Raw genomic sequence first — 13,724 nt, 5'->3', positions numbered from 1 at the left:
TGCGCACTGCTCAATCCAAGGGACACATGGTCTTCCAGGGGACATGTGGTCTTGGGAGTTTCCCGCATGGCTGGACAATGGATGGGGGAGGCTGGGGCGAGTCGCGAGGGTGGGGTTGGTGCTTGGTAGGGGGAGGCGGGAGGGATAGGGGTAGTAGCTTTTCTTAATATGCTTCAACAGAGATAATGTATTTTTAATATTTTTTAAATTATTATCATTAGTAAATAATAATAAATATACATTATTTATTAAGATTAGCATATGCAATTCCTTACAAAAATCATTAAAACATATTTAAATCAAATATCCACAGCCTAATAATTTATTAGGCTATGGATATTTGATTTAAAAACTCTGTTTTCATGATTTTTTATTTTTTGTAACGAATTACATATGCTATTGTATACCTATATTGAATTATTAAATAAATTGTCTTGACAAGACAAGAGAGAGAGAGAGAGAGAGAGATAAAGAGCATTATTCTGAGAGAGCGAGAGAGAGAGAGAGAGAGAGAGAGAGAATAAATACGGGAATGGCAAAGGAGCGTCCCTTTGAGTGAGGAGATAAGGCATAAACTTCGTCCCTCTTCTCTCTCTTATTCTCCATTCCTTCCCTCCTCTCTCTCTTATTCTCCATTTCCTCCCTCTTCTGCCGGAAAGAGAGAGAGAGAGAGAGAGAGAGTTGATGATACAGTAATCACGTGATCTTTGCCAATGCCTTGGTAAATATAGGCTGTTTTTCCCGGACAGTAACCTACTGTACCTCAGTCACCGCGGGTGGTGGGCAGGTTGCTAATTTAGTAATTTATTTAATTATACCAATATATATTTTACAGTAAATACCACAAATATATGCAAATGATTTGTGCTAGTGCTTTACGACATTGTACAAGCTAAATATTAGATTGCGCACTTGCACAAATTATAGATAAGAGAAAATAATACAGTAATAATAAATAAAAGTAAGTAGGTATGCAGTTTTATTTAAATATCTCAATATTTTTCAGTAACTCCCCAAAACATATGCAAATGGTTTGCGCTTGCAATTTATGACATTGTGCAAGCTAAATATTTGTCAGATTGTGCATTTGCGCTTGCGCAAGGTAGTGAACTGTGGATTGTGCTTTGCGCTTGCGCAAGGTAGTGAACTGGATTGCGCTTTGCGCTTGCGCAAGGTAGTGAACTGTGGATTGCGCTTGCGCAAGGTCCTTCTTCGTTTGTGCTGCCCACCACTGGTTTTTACTTTGTGCAGACTCATTAGAAAATAAGAACATCAAATACAGCATCTTTTGATGAAGATATGTTTCATTTTTATTTTCCTTCCAACAGGCCAGCAGCTCCCAAAACCACCGAGGACCACACCGACCTCTTCACATGTGTGCATTCCAAATTGGCCTGTATGCATTAGGCCTGCACAACTGTGTCAGCCCTAACTGGCTCTCAAGAACATATTCATCTCATGTTTCATGGATTACAAGTAAGTGTGTCAGTTCCCTTTTTATGATACTATACCTTGCCACCTTTTTACCCTAAGATCATCAGAATTAAAGAATTGGCAAAAGAAGGTAGTAAATGAAATTTTGATTTAATTTTGTCTATTAATGTATTTTATGAATACAATATTTATTGTATACCGTATATATACGGTATATATATACTGTATATATATATATATGTAAAAATTAAGGATATTTGTATTCAAACTGGGCGAGGAAAATCTACCGTTATGGCACTCCTCGCTGCTTCCCGGCACTTGCCAAAAAACACGATTCCCCAACATAAAGACAGGCTAGGACCTAAAAGGAAGACATCACCAACTACAGACAGGTTACTGAAGCAAGCTGTGATAAAAGACCCACGTTTGACTGCTAGACAGCTGAAAGATATGTACCCAGAATTGCTGAAAGATATGTCTGAAAGAACCATATAGCATTGACTTCAGAAAGACTTCAAGATCCCCAGCCGTACTGCTGCACTGAAGCCTCTCCTTAATTTTTACATTTTCCTCTCTCATAGTTAAAATTCGGGCTTTTCCTACATCAGTTAGTGGCTTCGGACCCATCTCCAATGATTCACTAAGGCAGAGGAGGGTGTGAAAACGAGAGCTTTGAAATTAACAAGGGCAATGCAGAACAAGAAAATCTGACGTGCTCTCCCACCCAAAGTCAGGCAGGCACTGAGCTAATAATCTCCCAGCATGCGGTGGTAAGCCTGTAAAGTTGCTAGAAGCCACCAGAATAAAATCCACTGACTACAGGAATTTTCCTACAATATTTCTTGGACCCTACCAAATATATGGTGCGAATTAGAGGGTCCAGACTTCCATTGTGCCGACTGTATATATATATATATATATATATATATATATATATATATACACACAGTAGAACCTCTTTGGTCCGGACCCCTTTGATCCGGATATCTGTTAATTCGGACAAAATTTAAAAATAATAGGCTCCAAAAATATGTTGAAAGTAATTCTAAAGTCATTTTCAGTATCGGCGCGGAAAGTGATCGTCATTCGTTTAGTCTCGGACCACGCTAGGTCGCAACATGGGCGCCTGTTTAAACACACGCTAGCATTCGTTCCATCAACTAGTTCACCAACCATTTATATTTTTACGCTGTATTTCAAAAGTTAATCCTCCTTACCATGCCTCTTAATGCAAGTGTAGCTTCTGCAATGAATAAAGGTGTTAAAAGGAAGCATGAAACACTAAGTATTGCAGATAAAGTGAAAATACTGGATAAACCAGAGGCTGGTGTTCCTCCAGGAAAACTCGTGAACGAGTTTGGTATCGGCAAACAAACTGTGTCGGACATCAAGAAAAACAAAGATAAAATTAGACAGTTTGCTTTAAAATTTGATGTTACAAAGAGTGACTGTGGTGAAAATAAAAGAAAAACTCTAAAAATGCCATTGGACAAGAATCTAGAAGAGGCTGTTTATAAATGGTACATACAGCAGCGATCATGCGGAGTGGTAGTGAGAGGAATTGAACTCCAATCTGCAGCAGAAAGGCTCGCCAAACATCTTGGTCATAACAATTTCAAAGCTAGCTGTGGATGGTTATGGAGATTTAGGAAACGACATAATATACGGAACAAGAAGGTGTGTGGAGAATCCCTGAGTGCTGATGCTGCAGCTGTGGAACCGTTCCGAAAAAAACTGAATGGCATCATTGATAGTTCAGATTTACGTCTGTGTCAGGTTTATAATGCAGACGAAACTGGTATATTCTGGAGATCCTTGCCAGAAAATACCCAGGCATCAGTGAATCAAGCCAAAATCCCTGGGAGAAAATTAAGCAAGGAGAGAGTATCAGCACTCGTATGCGCAAATGCCGACGGCAGCCACATGCTCAAGCCTGTCCTTGTTGGCAAATCAAAACAACCTCGAGCTATCAAAGATATCATGCATGAGCTCCCAGTGCATTATTACAGCAGTGCAAATGCATGGTTTACTGGGGAGATAACATCAGACTGGTTTTACCATCATTTTGATCCTGAGGTAAGAAAATTTCAAACAGAGGTGCTTAAAATTCCCGCAGAAAATGTTAAGGCATTACTGCTTCTTGATAATGCCCCATCACACTCGAACATTGAAAAACTGTGTAGCAGAGATGGAAAAATTAGGTGTCTTGCTCTGCCACCTAATACAACCTCTCTTATTCAACCTATGGACCAAGGTATCATCGTGGCCTGTAAGAGACTTTACAAAAGAAAGTTTTTGGAGGAAGTAATGGTGGTGTTGGAATCGAGTGAGGACAGATTTGATGACACAAGGGGCAAGAGGACACTCGAAAATCTTAGAAATTACAACCTTAAGTCCATGATATTTAACTGGGCAAAGGCTTGCAGAGAATTGAAAACCACTACTCTATCGAATGCTTGGAAACAGTTGCTGTATTCAGACGATGTTGAATTTGACTTCGAAGGATTCCAGCCTCAGGATTATCATAAAACTCTGTTGGCTGCTGGAGAGACCTTAACCCTCGTGGATGTGGACGAATGGTTGGATGAAGATGGTGATGATCCTGGATGCCAAAACCTAACAGATAAAGAAATTGCAGACAGTGTTGTAGGAGCTGATAATGTTGATAGCCCTGATGATAACAGTGATGATGATGATGATGATGATCTTCCTGAAAAATTACCATTGTCACAAGCCCGGGAACACATGGATTGGCTAGTGAAATTCCTCGATCACTGCCCCTACAGCAACATGAAACCTTACTACGAGCATATGAGGACTCTACGAGATATAGTAATTAAGGAGCAGTGGAATAGGAAGACACAAACGAAGATTGATAACTTCTTCAACCCACGTCCTTCATCACGGTCTGCTTCTACAGAGCCTCAACCCTCCACTTAACACATAACTAGTAAGTAACCAGAATCAATTAATTTCTATATCAGTTTATTTCTGAGTAATTTATTTTATTTCTTATTATTTATAGCATCATGATTATAAAGGTCAACTGCACCTCACTCCCCACGTTGAGGGACAAGTTGAGATTACGCACTGAGGGCTGTTATTTTACTATTCATTTTGTTGTCTTCGCAGGTCCTGTACCGCATATTGTAATCTGTTGCCCGATTTTATGTGAGTACAGTGCTGTTGTCATTTTATAAATTATGGAGGGGTCAGTGCAGTCAACAGATGTTTGGCCTTGTGTAACGCATGGATGCTCCAAAGTCTCTCCATACTACACCACCAGCCACCCAGTGCTACCACAGCACAGTTTTTTGTAATTTTTCATCACAAGACTTCATTAGGGATGATTACTCGACGTGACAAATATTGATTTCAATAGATTTTAACATACTGTATTTTGATGGGCATGCGGTATTTCTTGCTAGCAACATGAATGTAAAACAAATTGCAGAAATGTGTGAGCAACAGTACAAAGTCAGGCGTTTGCGTGGTTGTCATAGCAACCCTACACTCCTCAAGACAACGGTGCAGCAGTGCACCACAAGTGGATGTCGTAATGCATTATTTTTTCATGACTGCCTAACGGTTCCTTGCTATGGATATGTCAAAAGGTAGCAATGATGGATGGTAACTCTGGCTTCGAACACTGGCACTGTACAATCATAATTTATATAAACTGCTGAGCACAGGGCGACTGTGGCTACCCGTAGTTCCTCACCACACTACACTTTTTTTTTTTTTTTTTTTTTTTTTTTTTAACTCCACAGGAGTTTGCTTACACAAAAATGGGTCAGAATATTCTGCAGTGTTTAATGATTACTGTAGGTTATTTTTTGTACTTAAATGTGCTTTACTTGTACATCAAACATTAGCTTCTTGCCCAAATGGGCGTTATCAATATGCCAAAGATGACAATGTATTTTTTGCCTACATAAGTTTTATTTTTATTCAAAATATTACAGTTAATTAATTAATTTATTTTTTTGCCTACACGGGCCTTAGTCACTTACTACAATTTATAAAGTAGGCTAGTTTCTTGTCATGGCCTTACCTGTAAATTATGCAATACAAAACTATCGTACATGATTAGTTTGGTTATTTTAGTATCCTTTCATCTTTTGGAGTTACATAGGGTTGACACATGCCACATATGTTAATAATTAACAAACATACCATATGTAGACAGTTTTTGGTATGAACTGGAGATTACCCTGATGGTCCGGACAATCTGCTAATTCGGACAACCCTTCCCCCCATATAGTCCGAATGAGAGAGGTTCTACTGTATATATATATATATATATATATATATATATATATATCTATATATATATATATATATATATATATATATATATATATCTATCTATCTATCTATTGCCAGACGCCTCAATCCCGTTTGGGGTGGCCACAAACAAATTGCCTCCAAGTCGCCCTGTCCCCTGCCATTTCACTGCCCTGCTCCCAACTCACACCCCCTCTCTCATATACCTCTCCACCCCATCCCTCCATCTCATCCTCGGCCTCCCCCTCCCTCTTCCCCCCTCCACCTCACTCACATACACTCTCTTCGTCAGTCTTTCACCCTCCATCCTCTCCACATGGCCAAACCACCTCAGTGTGTTCCTCATAACGCTTCCTACCACATCCACATCCACACCGCAACGCTCCTTTATATCCTCATTCGTCAGCCTGTCTCTCCACGTGACTCCACAGGCTCCTCTTAAATAACTCATTTCCACTGCTCTCACTCTTGACTTGTGTCCTTCCAACAATGTCCAAGCTTCACTTCCGTACGTTAGAGTTGGTATCACAATACTTTCATGTAGTAACTTTTTCACTTCCATGCTCACTTCCCTGTTTCTTATCACTGCTTTCAAGGAACCAGCAACCTTTCTTCCCTGCTGTACCCTTTCAAGCACTTCACCCTCCAAACCTCCATCCTTACTCATCACACTACCCAAATACTTAAACGTACTCACATATATATATATATATACAGTGCTTGTCAGAAGTATGGAGTGCCTTGTGTCCCTCCTAAGAAACAAACCTTTCAACATTGAAAAAACATATATACAGTATAATGCATTTTATTTACCTTTAGTGCATCGTAGGGTAGCCTTTACGTTTCTTCACGGACCTGAGACGTCTTGGAAGTGAAAGGGCGAGGCTCCTGAGGTGCTGGAGGGGTATTTTGTCCCAGGAGTCACGAATGGTGGCTTCCAGCTTAGACAGAGAGCTCACGTCCTTCCCTTGGAGACTCTTCTTTACGAGGTACCAGAGGTTTTCAATCGGGTTGAGGTCTGGGCTATTTCCTGGCCAGTCTTTCATGTATGATACCTCACAGTCATGAAGCCAATTGGTGACTGATTTGGCCTTGTGAGCAGGTGCACCGTCCTGCTGAAACACTCGTGCACCTGTTAGCTCGAAGGAGTCTGGTAAATGATCACACAGAAGCTCCAGGTAAACATCCTGATTCACTCTGAGGTTCTTTGGAAGTACAACAAGCTTCCCCAAACCCTTCCCTGAGAAACAGCCCCATACCATGAGTGAATCAGGATGTTTTACTGTGCTTTCCACATACCGTGGGTCAAGTGGGTCACTACCTTTGCGTCGATACACACGTGCTTCTCTGTTACAGGTAACGCTAAATGTTGCCTCATCAGACCACAACACTGACAACCATTGCTCCTCACCCCAGTTTAGATATTTATTAGCAAAGGCAAGCCTACGAATTCTCTGGCTCTTGGTGAGAAGAGGCTTTTTCACAGGCCTATGACTTGTGTAACCAAGCTCATGCACCCTACGAGACACTGTTCTCACTGACACCTCACCAAACCTTCCGGGTTGCTCTCCTTAATTTTCCTTGCACTCACATGAGGATTAAACTCCACTGCATGTTTTAAAACATTAACAGACCTTGGGGAAGTTTTCCTAGGCCTACCAGACTTCGGTTTCTTTGTGGGAACTTCACCACTGTTTTCCACCCGAAACCACGCACACCAACGACGCACTGTCGATCGTGCCACACCAACCAATTCACTAATTTCCTTTGTCTGGTGGCCTGCCTCCTTTAGAGCAATGATCTGGGATATGATTTCACTCGATAGTTCACAGGTAGGTGCCATAACAAAGTTGTGAAGGCCAAAACACTGCGGGACACTCGGTGAAAAATGGTGCAATTTGAGAGGGACACTCGGCAGAGTTCCTCTCTCTCAGGCAGCCCGTGGGTGACTGAGGCGGGAACCAACCAGCGCGTCGGAAGACCTCAGGCTACCGTGACGTCGTGCTCGGAGCTCAAACTTGTGGCTCAATTTTTACCCCCCAAAATGGGTGATTCTTTTTGGGCCATAAGTATAGCGCGCCTAGCGGACAACGCTGAATACTTTTGACGAGTACTGTATATACACTGTATTATAAGTCATTGTGTACATATACACAACAGCCACCTTTGGCTTTGAAATGAGTATAGAGAAAGTAGGAGGATACTGAAAAGAGTTTGCAAGCAGTCGCCTCAGACAACTTAGTCTCAGTTAGGAAGTGGAAGTGAGGTTTAGAGGAGGAAAGGTGGTGCTCATCAGAGAGAAAGTTAGAGGAAAGGCTGCGAATGTTGCAGAAATGAAGAAGTGGATCAGACAGTGGTTCCAGGTATCTCACTGGGTTGTTGCCAGGAGAGGGGTGGATGGTGAGGGCATTTATGGTCTTCCCCTTTGGGGACTCAAAGGCTTGATGATGAGATGCCATTTTGGTAGAATTTTGAATAAGAAGTGTAGTGTATAGCGAGCATGTAATTTGGTGTTGACAGAGAAACTTGTATTGGAGAGTATGTGGGCCTGCTCTCTCTGTTGCTGAAACACTGAATAAGTTGCTACAGTAATCCCTGTACTGTACTTTCCGGACACCCCACTTACCGGGCATTGTGGGTGTGGACCTTCGGAACCCAAAAATGGCAAAAAAAAAGAAAAAAATCCCCCCAAAACCTGAATTTTTTCCCACCCATAATTTGTAATTGCTGCGCAGTGCCGAACAACTATTACACCCTGGACCCTTCACCCCTTCCTTCCTCCCCCATCCCCCATCCCCTGTCAGGGTTGCCATTTGGTATTTTTCATTACCAAATGTGGGCCAATTTGGTAATGAAAAATTCGTTTGGTAATGAATCAGAATAATGCAATACCAAACGGATTTTTCACACGTGTGAGGATACACAGGATGGAGATGGTGGATTGTTTTCTCTCTCTGATTAATCTGCTAGCCTATGTAGCCTGAAAATAATCAACATGCTGTTAATTATAAGAAGAGTGATTACATGTATTTCCACTTGTATATATAATTAGTGAAGAATAAATGCAAGCTTTACGAATTTGGTAATGAAAAGTTAAATTTGGTAATAAAAATTGAGGAGTTTGGTAATGTGGCCATTGCGATCTGGCAACTCTGTTACCCCATCATCAACAGTCACAGCCTAACTCCGATTGAGAGCAGATGCTTATCGTAATGGAAGCCACAAGTGCTTGTTTTTTGTGAATAAACAGTGAATAAACTGCAATACCTCACCACTGGACCACACAGGAATTTACGGCGTTGTGCAGTGTTAAGAAATGAGAATTTAGAGTGCAAAGGATTAACTGTGGAGTGCAAACAGGCAGTTGAAACTGGTGTGGTGCAATTAACAATGTACAGTGTTAAACAGTTATAACTTACAGTACAAAGAATTACTGTAAGTGCAGCACAACACTGGATTACTGTACATGCTTCAAGAGCATTTTCACCACTGCCAAAGCCAGAGAAGGCAGCCACAGACGTTCTCTAAGTACCCTGGCTGATGTTGAGCCACTTCTAATTCCTCATTCTTTGGTTCCTTTTCATTTATTTCTTGTTTTATGTCCATTATTGGTGTGAATAGGGTCTTAACCCCTTCTTTACCGAATTTCCGAATTGTGTACCCCCGTACTCAAAATGAAATGTCGGCAGCGGAACTGAATACGATCGTGAGTACTAGGGTACTCACGATCGTTATAGGGGCCTACTGGGCTTCCTCCTCCTCGGTTTGGGTGCTTTGTGATCCCATGTGTGATGACATATGGGAATTTTGTCACTGATACCGCACTCCCCTGCCATGCCCCTGCCATGGGGCATAGTTTTATGAAAATGACTCAGATATGTTGTGTAGGTCATTGTACCCTATTTATTTTGAATTTGGGATATATGATGCCCTACAACACGTGATATAATATAGCCAGATAATGCTTCTTGGTAAGGGGACTGTCGCAAGCTTAGCAACAGTGGTGGTACCGCGGGAAAGTGTGTGAGAGCATGCCGTAGTGTTTTTCATGCAGCCGCACATGTCAGTGCTTTTGGATTTACCTCTGTGCCATGGCGTCCTACGGCAATGACTCTGACTTGGATAGTGATTTAGAAGTGTCTGATGATAACAGAACACAATCTGACATAACTCTGAGCGACTCTGATGAGGAGTACATGACTGAGAATGACGGTGACATGAGCGATAATAGTGGGGAAAGTGATACTGATTCTGGTATCAGTTTTGCCTTGAAGCGCATCACCCCACCCCCCATCTACTTTTGACCTGCCTGCCTCCTACCTCATTCTTCATGGATCTTCTTCATACTTACAAGGTAAATAATACAATCATTATTCTCCTCCCTATTCATTGATTTACAGGTATATATCTTATCTACTGTATTTATCTGTATATTGTATGTTTACTAAATCAGTTGGTTCGACATGTAATATTGTCATGTACATTATTTTAACATATCATAAACGCATCTCGTGGTCAATATCTACTTACCAATACAAAAATAAATAATATAAAGCAAATAGAAACGATTCAGTGATAAAATAAATACTACCCCACGAAAGAGCCACGCCTGGGGGACATTCGGTTTGGCAGGGGGGGTAGTTGAGCGGGGGAGGGGGGGATGCAGTAACGAAGGCTTAAATAGGTTTAAATATGTGCTATGCATGTCTGGTAGGGAGTTGTTTAGGTGGCTTTCAAAGTTAGGCTGGGTTAGGGTCCTTAAGTACCAGTCCAGGAGTCAGGGACTTGTTGTAAGTACCCAGAATGTCTAATATTGTATAAACTCACCTCTAAAACTTCATTCTCTGGTTCTTCTGCATTTATTTCTGTCTTTTATGCCCCTTATTGGTGTGATTTGGGTCTTAAATAGGTGTTATGCATGTCCAGTAGGGAGTTGTATAGGTGTTTTTCTGAGTCAGGGTAGGTTAGGGTCCATAAGTACAAGTCCAGGAGGCTGGGGCCCACTTTCCGGAAGGGGCCACTTTCCGGACATGCTTTTGGCTCTGTTACATCGGAAAGTGGAGGGATTACTGTATACTTATTTCTGAGCGGAAGGGGGCAATGTGGTACAGGTCGTCCAGTATATACGTGACTGAACAAGCTGACAGGTGCCTGAGAAGATCATTACTGTGCTTACCTTTAAGCTTCCTCAGTTTTTTCATGCAGTAGATAAGAGTGGAAGAATGTGAACAAATGGAATCAAAATAAGATAGAAACAGTATTTTGAAAAGCTGATGAATAGGAATGAAAGAAGCAGAGCTGTATTAAACAAGATGGATGGATTACAGCAGGCAACCCTGCAGGACCACCCTGTGTAGTGAACCAGTGTTCCCTTTTGGTAGACAGCACATTGCCACAGCGAAGCTTGTGTAAGAATGTGGAAATTTGGCTCCCAAATGGACACTGCATTTTTGTCTGCCCAAGTAATGGGCGCCATAGTTGGCTAATCATCACCCAGTTGTTTGGTTGAATGGTTGTCACCCAGCTTTGTAATTGGTTTCCTGGGTTACAGAAAACCAGTAAGCTTGTCACTGAGTATTGAGCCACCTTAAGTGGAAAGAAGAGTAATGAAAGGTGACAGGAAAGATATGAGAAAGGAAGAGAGGAAGGCTAACATAGACAAGTTTGATAAAGATAAAGGAAGAGGTATTCAGCACTACATTAAGTGAGTGGATAATGGTTGCCACCACCTATCACTTAACTTAGTTGACAGAATGACTATCTGGAAGAAGATGTGATGCTGATGATGATGTACTGGAAATTAGTCAGTATAACGTGGGTAAGGAGTATTAATTTTAACCAGTAACAGATTCTGCACCTTTTTCCAAATAGGTCAAGCAGTTGAGATCGGGTCATCAGCAGTGTCATTCCTGATTGATACGTGGGAGGGACACCTAACCCCTCAAGAGGCGGCATCCATATCTGATCGGGCTTCACGAGGCCGCGATGCACAGACCATACGAGAAGCTGCCCGGCTTGCCCTCTCCTGCCTTCCCCATGCACATGCCCTCAACCCCAATGAGATCCAGCGTGCCATCATACAGGTAAGTCATGGGACAGAACACTCTCATACAGTTGCTCAGTATACAATCATTTGCTCCTACAATCAATAAGAATTTAGGACCGTTTTTCATTTAACGTCAATTTTTTCGCTTACACAATCACTGTGATCCACAATTTCATGTCATATGATAGTTTTTCTTGGTTATATAACAGCATATTTTTTCGTGTATACAATTACTGTGATCCTTAGATTTTGTTATATGAAATTTTCTTGCTTATGTGGCAGCTGTAACACAATTTGTTATACAGTCACTTTTAAAAAATGCATCCCCGTTGTAAAATGAGGGCGTTCTGCATTGCTCTAAAAATGGCATCATAAGCTAGTCCATACTCTTGCAAACATATAAGAAGATCCTAATCCAGACTCCTGTGTATCTGGTAGGTGTGGTAGATTGTAGGATGAGACTAATTAGTACTGTAGTTTATGTTCATGGTAATGTAGCTTTTGTGTTACATTATTAGTATTATTATTATTTTTTTTTCATAGTTGTTATGATTCTGAATTCCAGTGTTTTCCAGTTTTCATAAAGCCTTTGGACCCAAGCATTGTAGATTTGAAAGTTTCTAATATTTATCAAGAGTAGCTGTCAGTACAAGATTATTTACCCATACCTTCTACCTTCACAGTGTAAGGAACAAAGTGACAGCATGGTGGAGAAAGCATGTCTGGCTGTGGAAAGTGCAGCCAAGGGTGGTGGAGTGTATCCAGAGGTGCTGTTTTCAGTTGCACGTCGATGGTATGAGATCTATGAGACTCGAACCCGCCACCAAGCTCGTCACCAAGCTAGGACTGGGGGTGGGGGTGGGAACAATCAGCAGCAACAGCCACCAGCTGACCCACCACCATTTGTTGACCCTGCCACAGTACCTCCCCCTCCCCATGATCTGCCCCTCCCTCCACCACCACCCCTCAATCCACCGACACCACCCACTCAGCAGCAACAGCAACAGCCGCCCATACAAGCCATTGAACAGCAAGCACAGCCAGCAGCCTTACACCCTCCGGTCAGTTCTGCCACCTTCCAACCCTGGCCTCAGTTATACACCTGCCTCATCCTATACTCATGTAGGAAAAAGAGGTCAGGATGATGAAGAAAATGATGATGATCATGATGATGATGATGGTGATACACATAAAGGTTCAGTAATATAAGACAAGCTCATACAGTTGTGTTGGAGGCAAGAGGCATGGATAAAGTCCATTCTGTCCTTCTTAGATATTCACAGAAGTGATATTTGATACTGCACACAGTGACCTTAACTGCAGTGCAGTTGATCAGCTACCTTTGAAAATACCTGTTGGTTGACTACAGTGGTCATCAAAACAGGGTTTTATTTCCCTAAGAATTTCAGGTTGAATATTATACCATAGTGGTCCAGATTAGTACTGCATGATGATTGTCTCTGTACTCTGTAAGATTAATTACCATCCATCCATCATCCAATCCTATGTTGCCCCATGAGGAGCATAGGAGCCCAGGGCTAGGCATGTTGGTCCTGACATTTAAGATGAGAGTGACCAGCCCCACTCATCCCTGAGTGGCATTATGTGAGCAATAAACCCCAACCATCCCTTGGATATAAACCTACACCAGCTCAATCTGATTGGAGTGCCTTAAATACCCACCAAACCACCAATGCTGGAATTTGGTTGTATGGTTACCACCTAACGTAGTAAATGGTTTTCTGGTGTGCAGGAAACCATTTGACTTGTCAGTCGGTGTAGAGTCACCCATAGGCAGAAGGAAGAGGAAAGAATGAAGGAAAGAAAGATGGAAGAAGAAGGAGGGAAGAGAGGAAAAGGCTGACACCCAAAGCAGCACCACAATGAGTGAGTGAATGGTGAGCATGGCCATGTACCACTAAAGAGCACATCATCATCATCATCATCATCATCCGGA

General features: G+C 41.8%; 1 protein-coding gene across 1 annotated transcript in view; it reads left to right on the top strand.

The window, feature by feature from the left end:
• The window catches only part of Dora (zinc finger SWIM domain-containing dorado), a 97,355-nt gene that overhangs the window by 52,697 nt on the left and 30,934 nt on the right, over positions 1–13,724 (top strand). Inside the window, exons 16-18 of the mRNA XM_080275503.1 lie at positions 1,329–1,476; positions 11,593–11,804; positions 12,451–12,828. Of these exons, the coding sequence (XP_080131629.1) occupies positions 1,329–1,476; positions 11,593–11,804; positions 12,451–12,828 (738 nt within the window). The remainder of the gene's footprint in view (positions 1–1,328; positions 1,477–11,592; positions 11,805–12,450; positions 12,829–13,724) is intronic.

This window comes from Coenobita brevimanus, chromosome 61 (assembly GCF_032717465.1).
Source record: "Coenobita brevimanus isolate Jiangsu-jjx chromosome 61, ASM3271746v2, whole genome shotgun sequence".
In the NCBI taxonomy this organism is placed as follows: domain Eukaryota; kingdom Metazoa; phylum Arthropoda; class Malacostraca; order Decapoda; family Coenobitidae; genus Coenobita; species Coenobita brevimanus.
The sequence above is the reverse complement of the archived record's forward strand: the minus strand, read 5'-3'. Positions and strand labels throughout refer to the sequence as shown.